The sequence below is a fragment of the Urocitellus parryii genome, chromosome 2 (genome assembly GCF_045843805.1).
Source record: "Urocitellus parryii isolate mUroPar1 chromosome 2, mUroPar1.hap1, whole genome shotgun sequence".
Lineage (NCBI taxonomy): Eukaryota > Metazoa > Chordata > Mammalia > Rodentia > Sciuridae > Urocitellus > Urocitellus parryii.
Window position 1 is genome coordinate 177,032,762 of NC_135532.1, and position 18,789 is coordinate 177,051,550.

General features: G+C 32.4%; 1 protein-coding gene across 4 annotated transcripts in view; it reads right to left on the bottom strand.

The window, feature by feature from the left end:
* The window catches only part of Opa1 (OPA1 mitochondrial dynamin like GTPase), an 83,212-nt gene that overhangs the window by 5,355 nt on the left and 59,068 nt on the right, over positions 1 to 18,789 (bottom strand). For all 4 annotated transcript variants that reach the window (XM_026400291.2, XM_026400290.2, XM_026400293.2 and 1 more), the window contains 3 exons: positions 18,617 to 18,733; positions 17,400 to 17,493; positions 16,854 to 16,964 (listed from right to left, as the gene is read on the bottom strand). In XM_026400291.2, coding sequence (XP_026256076.1) covers positions 16,854 to 16,964; positions 17,400 to 17,493; positions 18,617 to 18,733 — 322 coding nt within the window. The remainder of the gene's footprint in view (positions 1 to 16,853; positions 16,965 to 17,399; positions 17,494 to 18,616; positions 18,734 to 18,789) is intronic.

An 18,789-nucleotide genomic window follows, 5' to 3' on the forward strand; every position in this document is an offset into this window, starting at 1 on the left:
AATTAATCCTGCATCTCCTATATTATGGTTTACACTAAGCATGATTACAAACAGTTTTGTAATATAACTTAACATATTATGGAAATTATCAGATAAAGTGAGCTGACTGGTTCAAAGCTAATGATCTACAGGTAAAACTGGCAAGCATTCTACTTGTTTCCACAGAAAAATCATAGACGATACAGTTCATATTCAGCATTTATATTTGAAAGAAAATAATCTGCAATTAAAGATACAAGTGACTTTTTTAACAGCAAGGGGCATTAGTGATGAGTACCCAATAAAAGAAAGAACTGTTCTTTTTGTAGATTCTTAGCATCGCATACAATCAACAAAGCATTCTATGGCTGTGTATTAAGACCGCAATATCACAATATTTTTCTGGCAATTTAGTATTTCTAACTTTTGATTAAATTAAGATTAATATAAAACCTATGGGGAAGAAGGGTCTCCTGTTTTAATCAAAGTATTTGTTGAGCATATATGATAATAGTTATCACAATGGTGATGTTACTTCCTTATAGACAAGATTAAACTAGAGGACTGTAGAGAAAAATAATCCCAACCTATGTCTTAGTTTAGTCCATATATTTTCATAGGCTGGTTTTCATTTCTTAATAGCAGTCAAACTAGTAAACATACGTACCTTCCCAAAATAAGGCTACATTGTTAGTTTTAAAAATTATTCCGTCTAGTTGCTTAGAAACAGTCAAGTCTGTTTTTTGCAATGAGTAGAAACGTTTCCCAAAAGTACAATTTATCAGTTAAAGGATTTTTTTAAAAGGGTGTACAGGAGAAGGATAAAGTTTTCTAAACTGTCTCACAGAATTCTGGAAATGGACAGTCTTTAAAAACTTGAATAGCACAACATACAGAAAGCTCAGAGGCATTTAGAGGCTCAGTAGTGCCTCTGAATGCTTCCATGATAAATACTTCTACTTGGGCATACCGTACCTTATAAAAAGATTTGATAACATGATTTGAGAGCAATCAGGCAGCTAGCCACACTTTTACCCTATTAATGACTTCTACCCTCAGCTGGACAAAATATCTGTAGGCATGAGGTACAGTGGTATCACTTAAAAGAACTATTTAACATGAAAACCACAGAATTAAAAAAAAAAAAACCTGTCAAATTTCCCTTAAGAAGTTATACTTTTATTAAAAAAAATTATAATTAGACTATCAGGACACAGTACCACCATGCCTTGAAACCTCAAGAATGACACAAAGGGAACTTAAGTGGGGAGCAATTGGGATGGGTGTCATGAACAGAGGAGAAGCTTACAAGAAAAAAATATCAGTTGTCACAGATGTATTCTTTTAATGCTAACTAAAAAAAAAAAAAAAATCACTTATTTGTCATTTTTTCACCTGCCCAATGCACTTACGGTACACGAAGATATCCTTTCTTTGGGAAGCATTCCTTGGTTACTCCTTCACTCAAAATCTATGAAGTATCTACTATGTCTGTGGTAATTTTAAATGTGACATTTCAGTTGCAAGTGGTGGCACACACTTATAATTGTAGTGACCTGGGAGGCTGAGACAGGAGGATCACAAGTTTGAGATCAGCCTCAGCAAAATTTAGTGAGACCCACAGAAACTTAGAGAGACTCTGTTTCAAAATTTAAAATAATTAAAAAAAAAAAAGACTGAGGTTGTAGCTTAGTGGTAAAGTGTCCTTGGTTCAATCCTTAGGGCAAAAAGAAAAAAGAAAAAGAAATTTCATTTGGTCCTCATTCAATCCTGTAGGTGTAACTACTAAAGATGTGGATGTTAAAGCTTGAAGAGTTAGCTCTGTGTTTCTATAATTCAAATGTAGTATGATTCAGTATCATAAACTGAACATCAATAGTAATAATGCAAATACTATTATTTTAAGTCTATTTGTTACAAATACTACCTTTAATGTGAAATAAGATATATTTCAGTTAAAATCAGGAATATGAATATAAATCAGATCAAGTGTTTATAAAGCAAATTAAAATTTTATAATTACAGAATTCTGATAGAATTTGTGATTTATTTGATAAATGAAACCAACTCAGGAAGGGATTAACAAACTACTATTTCTGTTACACAATTCTAAATGAAGTGAATATGGAGTCTACTTTCCATTTTACCCAATGTTTACTTAAAAGATGAGCTATTTCAAACATCAATTCATTGTGCTTCTTGATTGAGCCATGAATATTCCCATAATCCCCAACTCATAAACCGCCAGTCTCAGTGAATGAAGTTCCTTCTTTTTTCTTCTCTTTAGATGACTTGACACCCATTCACGTTTTGGGTCTCTTTATCTCCACATGAAATGATACTGCTACTCTCATTTTCTTTTTGAGTCTTCTGATACTTGCTCTAAAAGTCTCAAATATAGACTAATCTGTAATTAGGTTTTGAATACACTGTGAATGCCAAAGGCCAAACCCAGGAGAAGGTTCACTTCAGTGGTTAATACCAGTTTAGAACAGGAACAAAGAGCTACACACAAAACACTACCACATGCACTGAAATAAACCTTTTACAACTTTTTGATGTTTTTAAAGAAAGCATGAAGAAACAAGCTGCAAGCTTACTACTGCAGGGTACTTTAAGCAAACCACACATCCAAAGATCCAAATGTCCTCAACAGAACTGTTTTATAACATGCTGCATAAGCATTTTGTACCATGCTTTAAGATAACTCGTAGGTGAGATTCTGTTATAAAGAGCTGTTCACTGATAGACTAAAAATTAAAGAACACTTCTTACTAGTATATGTTGTTCCTTAAAAGATTTGCCTTTTATTAGACAATTATACTATGCAAGTACCTTTTAGAAGAAAGAATATAAAATGTGGGGAAACATAGGGAAAAAAAAGAGTAAAAACAGATTCAAAATAATGAAGATGACAGTTAAAATCTTTGATTAGACAAAGGCAAAAAAAGTGCACTTTATAGCTGATAAAAGGAAGACCCAGAGATACAGTCAAATGGGTACACCTCAATCTAGCATTTATCTTCTGAGTCTTGAACACTGTTTTTTTCCCTTAGAAACAGGCAGGATTATTTTTAAAGACTCATTAATGAAGACAAACAGAATATTACCTCTTGTTATATGAGGAGGAGGCACCAATTCATATCTCCTGAAAACCTAGTTAAGACTGGCATAGACTTCCAAAGCTGGGGTCCTAGACTTCTGGGATCTGTGAAGGCTGGGTTATTTCCATTATTTCAAAAATTCAAATGGAAATTTTTGTTTGGGCTAGAATTACATCCACTTTCTTCATGACTGTTTATTTAGGTTGATTGGGAACTACAATTGATAGCTCCATGTTTCTAATTTAAAAGCGTGTAAGTATATTATTGTAGACAAAATCTTCTAAGACTCGACTTCACAAACAGCAATGAAAGGTTTGATGACCTCCCCCCCTTTAAATCCCTGTTCTAATCCTCTGATTATCAATGGGGGAATATTTTATATCATTTTTAGAAAGGAGAGAACATAATGTGATGTATATCACCTCATAGCTTATACTACAATGTGGAATTTTGCCATTACCCTTACAACTGTGGAGAAGTCATAGTCCTAGTTCTAATTGATCACATGCCTATAATTATATCTTTTAAAATTTCTCTTTCTGTTTACTCCTTGGTGTCTATTTATTTGATGTTAACATTCTGGAAAAAAATGTAATCATAAACTGCAACATATTTTCACAAAGCTATGATTCATCTTGGAAAGATCAATTTTATAAAAGTTTTTCTCATGAATCAATGTGGGGAACAGCAGGGACTGCTTTTATGAATTCCCTACTTAAAATCATTGAGCCTAGTACAATACTTGCTCTGTAATAGATGTCCATGAATATTCATTCAGTGTTCAGAGTTGAGTGAACCAACTTAACCATAACTTAATTCAAACAGTAAAGATAATTATTAAAATATTTGCTATTTTATGACGCCTAAACCATATGATTTTGAAAGAAAGTTTGTCTTAAGAAAGTCCGTGAGGTAAATTACAACTTATGTTTGAGCCAGGCTCATTTTGGCTAATATGATCAAAACCTCTTCAAATACTTTCTCCATATTTTGAAACCTATTCTCCAAAAGACTTCAGTATGAGTACACACAGATTAGCCTTGTATCCATGTTTTTACACCTGTTAGACCCTTCACCTTTTCTAAGTGGATGGTGAACCTAATTTCAGCTGACTGATTATTGATCTGCTTTAATTACCAACATAGTATTATCATTCCAGGTGCTTGTAAATATCAACAAATATAAAATATTTTTATACTTTAGAAATAATATTTATGGAAGATTGTCTATGTGGTATGTATAATTCATCTAGTTCTTTAGATATGTTTTATCTTTAGGTAAATTTAACCAAAGAGCTGTGAATTTGGACTGCATCATTTTCATTTTTCATAGATTCCTTATGAACTTACACTGAGGAACATTACTATGAAGAGTCCATGAAATGCATGAATATATGTAGCCATTTGATTCACATCCTTCAATTCTGTCTCTACTTTAAGAGGACGGATGAGCAATTTCTCTCAGGTATGTGTACCTGGCATACCTACCCATCTCCTAAGTACCTGTCTGACAGTCACCATGAATCAGGTAACCAACTTAGTTTTCCAATGTACACCAACCATTCTGCCCCTATCAAAACATGTGGAACTCTTGAGCATGTTATTTTGAGGGGTTAACAATCTTAATCCAAACTTCACTTCATTTGCTTTAGATTTTCCCTTTCTTCCCATTCAATGTTTTCACTTAAGTATTTTTATTTTTTGCATAGAAGATGTTTATAAATTGCCTCAAGTCCTTTTAGGGATAGGCCAGGAAACTGATAAACAAACTAACAAGCTTGTTTGTAGAAAATGCCAGTAGCCAACTGATTTACACAATATGCCATAATATTGTAAAAGTGGTCTTTTTATATTGGCAATGCTTTCTAAATCAGTAATTTAAGAACATTTTGCAGGGTGGGGACAGGGACTACATATTTGTCATATTTAACCTTCTAGAAATAATTTCTACATGGGCAAAGGAATTTATTTTTATTTATGCTCAACAGTTGGAAAGCTCAACATTATAAATACCTATAGCATTTGTTTTCAGCAATAGAAGTAAAAGATAATAAATTTTTATGGAATCTATGATCATCTTTTTAAATATAAAAGCTATACAGATTCTACTATAAGATTACAATTGTCTACTGTGAATTATTTTGTATGAAGTACATGAAATATTCCATATTATAACTATCAATTCAAATTAGGAGCAATAAAATCTTTAAAAGTTTTTGTATAACTAATTAGAACAAGTAAAAAAAGTTATTCTACATATGCATTTAACACAGTTTTATTTTCTCCAATAAAGGAGAAAATACTTGCAAAGCAGGTAAATAAATTCCATTTGCCTGCTTCTGCAGGAAAATCTAAATATCAATATATTTTTTAAAAATTTAGGCAATTAATTAGGAAGACTGAAAAGAAATCAGTGAAATATTCTGTCTCAATAAGCTTAAAAAAATTGATCATGTTTTTTTTTTCTTTTCTATTTTCCTCCACTCTCAAAAGTATATTATTGCTCTGAGTTTTGTTAGGAGAAAAGCTGAAACATTTTTAAGAAAGGAAAAACCACCCAGGCAGCCCTTAAAGAGATAGGACACCATTTATCACCTGCAAAGACAGATTTATAAGAAGAGGGCCCCTTCTGTTCCTTTAAGACTGCAAAACAGATGGGAAGTGAATGGACAGTCAATGGGAGGAGAAAACACATGGGAGGTGCTGCTGTATGTATGTTCCCAGCATAAGAAAGAGGTCAAGATTGTAACTGCATGACTGGGTCCTGGAAAGGGTCTTTCTTCAAGCTGTTACAAAGACAAACGCTGTTCCTCATCCTGCTGTCAAACTGTTATAAATATTGGTTTGTCAAAAGACCTTCAGTGCTGAAACTTTAAAAAAGGAGGCGTAACAGACAAATGAATCATGAGAATGATTCTTAAACAGTCAGATCATAAATGTAATTTTAAAAGTAAAAGGAAATAAGTTCAGAGAATGTACTGATTCATGAACCCAACTAAAAATTCATGAAAAAAATACAGAATTAAAAATCTCAGTACTTAATAGTTACAAATTGAGATAAAATGCAAAAATAAAATAAAAGTCATATTTCCTAAAATAAGATGTTGCATTAGGACAAAGTGTACTTAACAAGAAGAACAGAATTCATGCTTTATTAGGCTGACTTTACAACTTATGTTATTCATCACAACAATCCTGGAAGGAGGTATAGTTACTGGTATAGGTTGAATATCCCTTATCTGAAATACTTAGGACCAGAAATGTTTTAGATGATGATGATGCTGATGCTGCTGCTGCTGCTGATGATGATAATGATGATGATTTTGGAATATCTGTTTAGACTCTATGGGATGAACATTCCTAATATGAAAATTTAAAATTCAAAAGTCCAGAAAAGTGTCACGTTAGCACTTAAAACTGGATTCCGGAGCATTTTGGATTTCAGATAAGAAATGCTCATCTTGCATTGGTTCCATAAGTTGAAATACAGCTCAAAAAATGAAAATAACTTCAGAATTACTTTCACATATTTGTTAAATTAGAAAATCTTTTAAATTTTACATCACAATTTCTTTTTCTCGGTAGAAAAGGAAAATCAAAGGTTAATATTGCAAATGACAAATATTATAAACTCGAATTACTTTTTTTAAACAAATGAAACCATTATGCATATCTTGAGGAAATAACACTTTTTTCTAGATTCTTAATGACTATTTTCACTGGGAGAGTAGGCTCTAAAACTAACAAAATCCAAAAACAATTCCAAAAAGATTTTATCTCTAACATATATTGTTAGACCCCGCTTTATCATAACTACTTATATAACTGGCTAAAAATCATTAGGCTCAATGAACATCAATTTCCCCCCATAAACAATGGAAAAAAATGCCTTATAAGCTCCATATGACTTTAAAAGAAATGTAAGTTTTGTAAACTGTAAAGCACTATACAAATGTGAGAGACAGATGAAAGCTGATTCCAAAGTATCAAATGATGCAGTTACAATGGGAATATTTTCTAATCCCAAGTGCTAATGCTTTCTCTTATTTTCAGTAATCTTGGAAAAAATCTATTTCAGCAGAAGTGAGAATAAAAGATCACAAAGTTAAGAAGCAAGTGCACTGTTATAAGTAGGGCAACAGGCAAACAGAGTTTTCCTGAGTAAAACAAAATCAAGATCAGAAAGTAGCTGGACTGTATGTAAAAACCAATCATTAGTTTTATGATGAGATTGATTTGAGCATTGAGAATGGTTTGGGAGACATAATGAAAACATAAATACACATAGGAAGGCTAGGGTCCTAAATGTAGGTAGGGGATTAACTTTCAAAAGACAGTGATTCTCAGTACATGTTACACTACATTCAATATGGTTTCTGAAATATTTGGAACTATATAAAGTAAATGGAACCACAGGTTTTATTAATATTGCTCGTTTCTCTGAATGAACATTTTGAACTAAATTTATGTGAGGAAAAGTAAGTGAAATTTAGCTTACTCGGACAGATGAGAAACTAGAAATAAGGGCACCAAAAATGAAGATATAGGGGTATAACAGGAAGTCAACCAGAGAGCACTCTTAATGAAAATTGTGTTCCAGAAACTATAAATTGGTAGGACTACATTACAAATTTTGTTAAATTACAATGTTAAAATGGTAATCTCTGATTGGCAACACTTAAAACTTTACCATCTATATTTTTGTAATTCACTATAATACATATGTACTAGTTCTGTGATAGTAACAATTTAAAAAACCCACTAAAATTATAATAGTGTACTTGGTAAAGATCTGTCTAAAGACATATACCTCAGGGTATAAAGTGGATTCAAAATACAATAAAAGGAGATTCTAAAAAAAGAAATCAAATTCTTGGCACAGAAAGGAGATCTAAGTTAAAAACAGCAAACTTCTTTCTATGTCACAAAATACTAAAAGTAGGGAATAGATGAAAGAAATGTTCTAAGGAAAAATTAGAACAGAATGTTCTGTACACAGGTGGAAACAACGAAAGAGAAAATCTAGTATTTAAAATATGCTAAACAAGCTGGAAAAATTCACTAGTACAAGAAAGATTTTAATTCATTTTCAGAGGACAGACCCAAGATTGGAAGTTGCAGTAAACGAGAATTCACTGTGAATTAAAACCACTGAGGATGATACCACGATGTGCAATTACCATGTGGATCTCATGCAATGTCCCTTGGTACTTACATAACCATGAAGAGGTTATCTGGGAAAATATCTGTTACTTTGAAGACTGTGCATATCATGTACTATCTTCCCTTCCCATGGACAAGATAATTAAGATTATAAAATTTCTAAGGTAACTTTTAAATTGTGCTAATGGGGGGTAGGGAATAAGAGTTTAGAAATGTATAAAATTTAGAAATTTATAAAATCATAAAAACATTAACATTCCTTTCGCCTTAGCCCACCCCTCCAACCACCCTGAGAACTGTACTTCACAGAGGCTACTAGTTCGGTGGGTACCGATTCACCAATTTTTAAGCTCTCTGTCAAAAATGTGTTCATATCTTGCTTAATTTTGTTTTTTATAATTGTTGCATAGGTCAGTGGATTGTTTTCTGATTATATTTAGATTTCTGTTCTATTTTTTTCCATTTTGGAAATGGGGAGAATACTCAAAAACATAAAAGTTAAAAAACCAAACCAAACAAAATTTAATACAAATAAAAATATTCACTCTAATTTCTCTCACTGAAAAACACAGTAAGCATTACTAGAAGGGGAGAAATAGCCTAATCTCTAGGTTTAAATATGTGTATTGGCATTTTGAAAAATCAAAGAGTATTTTCACAATGGCACATAAATAAAACTTAACTTTAATATAAAACTGCAGATTCAATCCCTAGATTACTGAAGCAAACTTTCTTGCTTTTATTAGTACTTTTAACAAAAGCTGAGTTTAGAGTAAAAAGAATATACTTGCTAACAAAGTATTGAGTACCAGTAGCCTATATAATAATATGGAGCAGTAAATATCCTTTTAATCTTGTACCAATTTATCGATATCCCAGAGTCATGATTTTCAAAGAGACTCAGGCCATGAAAAATGTGCTCCATTCTAAAAGCCCATTTTGATTCTGGATTTCCTCATCAATAATTTGGAAACTTAACTACCATAGCCCTGTCATATGGAATTCTGTGTATAAATAACTACTTCTCTAACACATAGGAGTTTCCCCAAGGATTATTTTGTTCTGTGAAAACTCTTCTTCTTCTTTGTTTCTATTTATTTATTTATTTTTTGTGGCTAGAACACAAAAGCAGAACCTGCCTCATTTTGCAGACTTAATCCTTTACTATCTTCCTTAGCAGCTTTCATCTGTCAATTTCACTTTACTATTAAAAAAAAAATTACAAAGGCAGAATTTAAAACTGCAATCACTTTTACCCCCCCCCCGCCCAAAAAAGATGTCTTAAAGAGTCCATGTACATAATGCATGAATTTAAAAAGGGGAAAAAATAAATATTCACTCAATACTGAAAAAAAGTTTAAGCACTGATAGCTTAAAACAGAAATAAATTATGATTTTCTGCTGTGAATAACAACATTAATCTTTCCCTTTTCCAAACATATACATTTCTAGTAATAACCACTTCAAAAAGTACTTTAAGAGAATATATTTTAACTGTGGTATATATACATAATGGAATATTACTCAGCATTAAAAGAGAATAAAATCATGGCATTTGCAGGTAAATGGATGGAGCTGAAGGATATTATGCTAAGTGAAGTAAGCCAATCTCAAAAAGACAAATACCAAATGTTTTCTCTGATATGAGGATGCTGATCCATAATGGGGATCAGGGGTGGAGCATGGGAGAAATGGAGAAACTTTAGATAGTGCAAAGGGAAGGGAGGGGAAAGGAGGTGCCAGGAGGGTAGGAAAGATGGTGGAATGAGATGGACATCATTACCCCAAGTACATGTATGAAAACACAAACAGTGTGACTTTACTTTGTGTACAACTGGAAACATGAAAAACTGCTCTATATGTGTACTATGACTTGAAAGGCATTCTACTTTCATATATAACAAATTAGAATAAATAAATAAATTTAAAAAAGAGATTGTATTCGAATAAACTTAATTCCTAATAAACATATAGAGTAAAAATTTTTCTTTTTCTAAATAAATTGGATGGACTGCAATTAGGAAACCACTGATGACCTATAAATAAGAGGCTTCCATGTAGCTGAAAGTGAGACTACAAAATATGAGGAAGCGAGTGGGTGAGTATAAAAGTGAATATAGCAAATGTAAACTGCTGTATAAGAGAAACGAGATGACAGTTTTCTGATAAGAGAGAGTAGAAGAACGTTTTTTTAGGATGAAAAGGGCCTCCCTCCTCCTCCTTTTAAGTCAAGAGAAGGGGATTAAGGAAGACTCTGTACTAAAAGATCATGATCAAACATTCACAGAACTTGTATAATATATAACATAAGGTATGGTGAACAGAAGACTGAACCAGATCACATGGTCAGAGTGGGTCAATCATAACAAAAATGAAAATATTTTCTTTAAATGGTTATTTTGGTTGACTTACAGTTGCTAATAATGGGAAGCCTTCATTCTGTTCAACTGAACAATCCACTGGCAGTACCTGAATAAGGTTTTTAATAACCGAAGGAAGGCAAATATGTAGACAGGAGAGAAAATAATGGTTTAGGTTCAAGTGATAATCATCGAAAAGGAGGACATAAGAAAAAAAAGAAAGGAAAAATACTGTTTAAAGAAATGCTAGAAGCTAGGAGAGATGAAACAGTGTTGAGGCTAAACAAACACAGTAATAGTATGAGGAACAAATGAGGATATAGGAATTATGGTCCTTATAGTGCATCATTCCTGCCAGAGCACCTTATTCTATTCTTTATGATGCACCCCCGCTTTTTTTCCTTTTAAAAAAGATTTCCTCTGGCCAGGGATGGTGGCTGTATGCCTATAATCCCAGCAGCAGCTGGGGAGGCTGAGGCAAGAGGATATCGAGTTCAAGGCCAGACTCAGCAAAAGCAAGATGCTAAGCAACTCAGTGAGACTGTCTTTACATAAAGTACAAAATAGGGCTGGGGATGTGGCTCAGAGGTCAAGTGTCCCTGAGTTCAATCCCGGGCACACACACACACTCTCTCTCTCTCTCTCACACACACACAAAAAAAGATTCCCTGTGGATCTAGATATCTAGAACTCTACAGCTCAATGTTACCTTCTCCACCTTTAAATCCTTTTAAAATCAATTTCTTGGATTAAGTCTTTAGAATGAAAATGAACATATTATTGTAGATGGAGTTCAAATTAACTTACCAAATTTTCAACAGTCACATTATCGGACTTAAAATTTTTATCCCAATTAAAAAAAAAAAAAACAACAATAAATTGTCTTGTTGTGAAGAGGAAGAACTCTTCCAAGAGTACGGGTCCAGGAGCAGGTGATGATGGATGTTGGTGGGACAACAAAAATTACCTTTGGAGTCTTGTCAATTCATGTCAGAGGCAAACCTCTAGGAAAATTTTTTTACATGTGTACATGTAACTTACTTTTCTGTGAAATATAAAGTTCCAAATTCTTATAATATTTTGGGGGTGATTTTCAGTCTAACAATATTTCAGGGTCACTGTTTTTATCTACAACAAAGATATGATATGCATCGGAAAAGTTTAGGAATATAAAGTAACCAATGGAAATTAAGTTCAAGAGTTATCTTAACATTTTTCCTTTCTAAATACATTAGAATAAAACCATACTGGCTAACTAATTATCTGATAATTTAGCTATCTGATTTTTATTCAAGTTTTACCATGACATAAAGATATTCTATAGCTATTCCATAAATCAGAATAATGTTTGAGTTCAAAAAGGTCTTTTTAGGTATAAGTAGCTATAGTACATTCCTCTTCTCAGCTTTTAAAATGATAGTTTTAGATTATTTTGCTGCCTTCTTACCATCACTTCAGAAATGAACTAGTACATTTAATAATGCAATTATTAAATAATATTAACTATGAATAAAAACATTTTCATTATAAAAATGATTTGTTACTGAATATCTGGTAGCTAAGAATAAAAAAGAATCTTCCATCTACAGACTGTATTTTTAAGTTTTAGGATCACAAATGAATCTTATGCAGACGAAGATACAAAGATTCTATCTTGGCTCCTTTCTAATTATCCAGAGAAAGCATAGGATGAAGGATAAGAGGAGACTGGGAATGTGAAGAAACACAAAGAGGAGCCCCAACAGCATTGTATACACCCAAGAGAAACAAACTTTAAGTTTCCAGAAACAATTGCTTGCTGTCTGGGAGATGCTCAGGCATCAAACAATAAAGAACAGTCAACAGAGGCAAGAGGCCGAGCATGCTGCTGTGATTCCTTCTCTCTAATCCCTCTGAGCTCCAGTAAAAAGGCCAGCTGTTGCCACCTCGCGTAGGGAGTCAGCAGAGCAAATTAACTGCCAGGATGGGGGAAGTTGAGGATATTGGAAAATTCTAATTTACCAGCCTCTTTAGTTATACTGCTTTTAACACTAAGGATATCAAACTATACCATTACAATAAGCCTGTACAATGGTAACCCAAGTAAAGAAATTTATCACTGTTGACACATTTCATTACTAAATATGAAGTAATACACTGAAACTTGTTAGAAAACATTTCAATGCTCCCAATCTAGCTCAACAAAAAGCCTGCATTTAGAATAATGGCCACTTTGTTCAATTAAAGATTCCATATCTGTCACAACTGGACTTTAGGACTCTAAATATGAACACAACCACACTAAAAAACTGTCTGAATTTTGGGCAACTTAAAGGCTACTTAATTACGGTGCAATCTGACAGAATATATTTGGAGATACATTTATAAGTCATATAAAGAAAATTAATTCCTTTAATCTGTTTATGGCTTCACATATACTTTGGAGTTCTTTTACCTAGATGTTCTATCAAAGTTCTCATATAGTTTGAAAGCTTTTTAAATTATGGGAAGTACACAGAATAACTGTGAAGATGAAAGACATCATCACTAAAATGTATGTCTTTCTGACCCACCTTGTGGAGGATACTGTTAATCATGGAAGCATCCCAAAAAGAATAATTCTGTATAATTATATTTTTCAAAGGTTTGAGTTTTCCCCTATAAGTTAGTTCAGTGCAGTATTAAAATATCAGGTTGAAAGTTGAGCAATCTAAATGAATGTTAATGGCTCTTTAATTTTTGGGTATCAATGATTACACAGAGAATACCACGTAAAAGTTGGGCTTTAGTGAATGAAAGACAGAAACCTAAGTCTCAAGCAATTTTATAATAATGGTCCAAACACTCACAATAACCTAATTAATAGTTGATACAATAATCACAGAATAAAGAATAAAAGAACTCTATGTTGTACTGAGGATGCTTAGCAACAAACAGTATGAGCCATTGTTACCGTGCCCAGATCTCAGTTTCAAAGGAGGGATGGGGGAAGAACAAATTACAACAAAAGTTTATTAAATCTTGGGGCTGGAGTTGTGGCTCAGTGGTAGAGTGCTTGCCTGGCATGTGTGAGGCACTGGGTACACTTATTGCCACCACATAAAACTAAATAAAAAAAAATAAGAGTTCATCCACAACCAAATAACCAAATATATACAAAATAATATATATATACATATATATATATGTTTATGAAATCTTAGCATTCATTTGTTTTATATGACAATCAAAAACATTTTAATTTATAAGTCAAAATCTACTATAACAGAAAGAACAACTCTGAATTGAGCCATAATACCAATCTTCACCTTTCTAAAGAAGGTATTTTAAAAGTGGTCTATTTCAACAAATAGTTTGGTTATGTTACTAAAAATTACACTAGGAGTTAAAATGGATTCCATCTAAGTTGACATTATATTTAAAAGGCTGTAAAAAAAATCCTTTGAAATTAATCTTACTAGAAAGTCAAAAGAATCTCAGAGGTCATAATGAATATATTTCAATACTGGACAGTTCTAAGTGTAAATAGATACTGAAGAAAAAGAAATAAAGGTACAAAGATGAGTTGCATTCTTATTAAATTGTCCACGAAGTAACTCAGTCTTTTGATATATTCAGGTCATGTTTTCAAATGTCATTTTCAACCAAGATCCTTACATTAGTTATAAACCACAAATCTTTTTTTTTTTTTTTAAAAAAAACCCTTTGTGTGAAGATAATGTCAGAATTACAAAAGTTGCAAGAACACTACAAAAACATTTTTTCCTGAAACATTACTGTCTTTATGTCCCATTACTCCAAAATATTCTATTATGTATTACCTACAAATTAGGATATTTTTCTAAACAATTCCAATTAGTAATCAAAACTTGAAAACTAATACTGGCATATTAGTACCCAGAAATGCTCAGATCTCATTTAAGTTTCACTGATGGTCCCATTAATGTCCTTTAGACAAAATTCAAAAGTTCAGGATCAGACACTCTACTAAGTTTTCATGTCTTTAGTCATTCTCAGTTTTTCCTTCTCTCTCATGGTCCCAGTAGCTGAAGATTATGTAGACTGTACTTTAATTTGGGTTCTTCTGATATATTGTTATGACTGGATTTAACTTATGCATCCTTACTAAGAATATCTTGGAAGTGAAGCTAGGGTCTTCTCATTGCATTCTGTAAGGTGGCACATGGTTTTGATGTGAACATTACTGATATTAACTTTGACCACTTGATTAAGGTAATGACTGTCAGGTTTATCCACTATAAAGTTACTCTTTTCCTTAATGTATCTTCTGTGGAGATATTCTGTATGATCATAAAAACATCCTGTTACTCACCACTGATTTTATTCACTTATTGACATAACTATCAATTTATGGATTCCTATTTCATTTGATGAATTAAGATTTGTTATTATTATTTATTTTGTCATCTAAATTGTCCCAGGTTTGGCCAGTTAGAGTCTCAACAGGGCCTCTGTGTCCCATTGACATGTGCCCATCATCCTTCAAGCACTTCCTTACTTTTAAACCCTAATATGCTGCAGACTTATCCTGTCCTCTTCCTGCCTATCTCCAGAGATTCTCATTTCTAAATATGAATCCTCGTCTCTGTGCTTCTTGAGACATTTTTTTACTTCCGCATTTCTTTGCTCTTCTTAACTAGCTTCATTTCAATAGTGAATATATCTTTTCCAGAATGAGGAGAAACAATGTACTACTTCTTATGGACTCCTTTTCAAGTAAAAATCAATGAATCACTGAAGCAATGAAATAATTTAAGACCCAGGTAAGCTTAAGACTGGTAAAAATATGATGCATCAAAATTTTAATCATCCTCACATTATACTACTCTTCACTATTTTGAAATTATAATGAAAATTCTTGATAGCTGCTCTTTCTCTAAACTTTATAAGCTAACATACTACCCTCTTAAATGAATATGCTGTATTAGAAACTTTGGTCTGTATGATACAGTATTGGCTATTAAGCTCAAAATTTCAGACTGAAAGCATCCATGATGATATTCCCAAGAGTTACACCAAAGATAAACAATAAGGTGAAGATACTTTCAAGACTCTTTTTCAACTACTGAACAAAATCATGGCTCATCTCCTTTAGAGTGAATGATGAAGCTGAGTCACTGGTGAAACCCTTGCTTACGAATATTATTTGGTACATTAACACCACTATAATTTTATATGGACAAAAGGAGCACTATGAAGCCATAGGACTACTTGCCCTTAAAAACCATCAAGAGAACTTGGCTTGATAGTACACAGAATTTGAGTTAGTAATATTCTTTCTTTAAATAATCAAACTGGGAGTGGAGTAGAGGGTATAGGATTATGTAGGCTCTACTATAAAATATTAGAAAAAACATCATTTTTCAATCACTTAAAATATATATGCTGATAAAATTCATTGAAGTATTTTACTGTTTTGATAATTATCCCGAGGGATTAAAAAAATTGTATACAATTGTGACAGTGACATATCTAGTACTAATTTAGCATGAAATTATGAACCAGGGACTTCTAAATACTTGCAGAACAAATTCTCTCAACAATCATTATGATAGCAGTCATCTTATAAGTAAAGGAGACATGACTTTGGGAGATTCTGCCTAAGATACAGCTAATAAACGCAGTTCAGATCTGAGTGCAGGTTTTTTGTGTTAGCACATACTTACCTCTAATGCCAAAGTGGTATGAGAAACCTAAATATAAAGACAGATGACTAGAAACTGAGATGTAAATGTGTGGATGTGCATCTATACACGATTAGATGTACACAAACACAACAGTATTTCTAACTCTCTACACTGAGAATACCTGGGAATTGTGATATTTCGATAATATGAGACTATCCAGTTCTCAGATCTTGATTTCTAACTAAAAATCTCTAAAAACTGAAAGCTGGGTTAGGGAATGAGCCTGGAACATTTTGCTATCTGGAAGGATGATGCTGGGACAACAAGTGAAACTTGAACAGAGTCTGAGAATTACATACAGTAATGTCTCAGTATTAGCATCCTGATTTGGGTAGTTGCTAGAAAATCCTTGTTTCTAGGAAATACACAGGAAGTACTTGGAAATGATGGGACTTTAAGTCAGTTTTTTACTCTGACAGTTCCAAGAGAAAAAAAAACAAAGTTCCTTGTGGATAGATACTTTAGCTTTCTTATAAATTCTAGATTAAATGGAAAACCAAAACAATGTAAAAGGTGAAGGGGGAATAGGAGGTAAGGCAGGGAGCAGGAGGATCTACTTACTGAGGTCTTCTGCCAGTTGAACTCGTTTGCCAGTCAGCAATTTAACTTTCTTCTCATTGTCTTCAGCAAAATCTTCCAATACCTCTTTAACGTTTTTCTCTAATCGCCTAACTATTCAAAGTAAATAAAAAACTTGAGCAGCACTGTTATTATGATGCAAAGAATGATAAAATTAACCATACATGAAGTGTAAGTCATTTTTTTATCATTTATCAATTTTTGCATAAAGAAGGTAGATGCTCAGTATGCTTTATCTCCCAACCTTTTTGAATTACAATTTATTTTTACTATTTTCGGGGCAAATTATAATTTTCAGCTTTTCTAATCAATCTCTTTTTAAGGAAGTATTTTGGAATTGTTTTATTAAAAATGTCAAGTTAGCCGGGCATGATGGTACATTCCTGAAATCCCAGTGGCTCAGGAGGCTGAGGCAGAAAGACTACAAGTTCAAGGCCAGCCTTAGCAACTTAGTGAGACTGCAAGCAACTTAGTGAGACCCTGTCTCAAAAAAAGGTCAAATTAAAAAGCAGTTTCTATGTGGCTTACCTTCAGTATTTGTAAGTTGTTGTCGTAGAGTATTTGCAGTGATAGCAAGCATGCGCTGTATTCGCCAAAACAAGACCACATCATTGCATTCCAGCTGAAATATTAAGTAACTAAGATTAACAAATAAAAAGTAAAAATGAAAACCATGACTGTAAATACACATAACTATCAAAATCAGTATTTATCCTAAGTTTTAACAAAATATTCTTCTTTACTGTAGTTTATATAAACTACAGAATTTTTTCTATACAGATTGATAGGATCTTGAATGATTTGGATTCTATCTCAACCACACCTACATAGCTTTGTTTTAATTCCTATGAGTAAGCAAATAAACTTGGTAAGTAGAAAATTTCATTGTGTTACAAAAGTAGAAATTCATAATGTATACTCTCAATTTATACGTAGGTTTAGTTAACAACCATGTTTGTCTTAAATATGTCCTTAAGTTAACCTCTTTTGAGTGTGCAAGTCATTTTTTTTAAAGCTTATTCTGTTACGAAACCTTCTTTTCAACAATTAAAGTTATGCAAGAAACTTGACATTTTTATATAGGTTCATTTAAACACAGATTTATTTTAAGCTGCTGAAAACAACAGAAAAGTGTTTTGGAGGTCTCACAAATACAGCTTTTTCAAAAGGATATTTAAAAGTACTTTTACTTATTTAAAAAATGGTCAAAACACATCAGTCTGCTGCCATCTAGGGGTTACTTAAAAAAATGTTCTAAACTATAAAACAGTTTATTACGACTTTAGTTCTTTTAAAGAATCATTTAAAACAAGATTCTAGTGATATGAAGAAATAATTAAGATATATGATAGACTTAAAATAGAAATTGCTTTGCTGTATGATTTCCATTATGCAAATGGATTATTATACTACACACATACACTCCCCAGAAAAAGTTAAAGATCAGAAGCACATAGAAATGCTAACTAAAATAACTTTGAAGTCTAAGGAGTATAAGTGATTATTTATTTTACATATTCTTTTACATTCTTTAGAGGCACTGGGAATGATACGTATGGTAGATGTAGTCACTACCAAAGTAGCACATATATTTGAAAAGATGAGTTAGAATACCTTTTATAAACTATATATATTTTCTAGATGAACAAAGGACTTAAAATTCATATTAAAATTAAAGCTTAATTTTCAATATCTTTAAACAACTATTGCTAAAAAATATTTCCCTTTGTTTTGGAAAACCTTACCTCAGAATCTACAAAATGCCTTTGGTAATAATAAAAGCCTCTTCGACAAAGGTTACAATGATTTAGAGCTGTTTTTAAGAAATGTCTTCTATAAACTTGATGCCAAGTATCCTTAATCTAAAATATGAAAACAAAAATTAGAGTGTTATTTTATACTCTTCACATTGATCAAT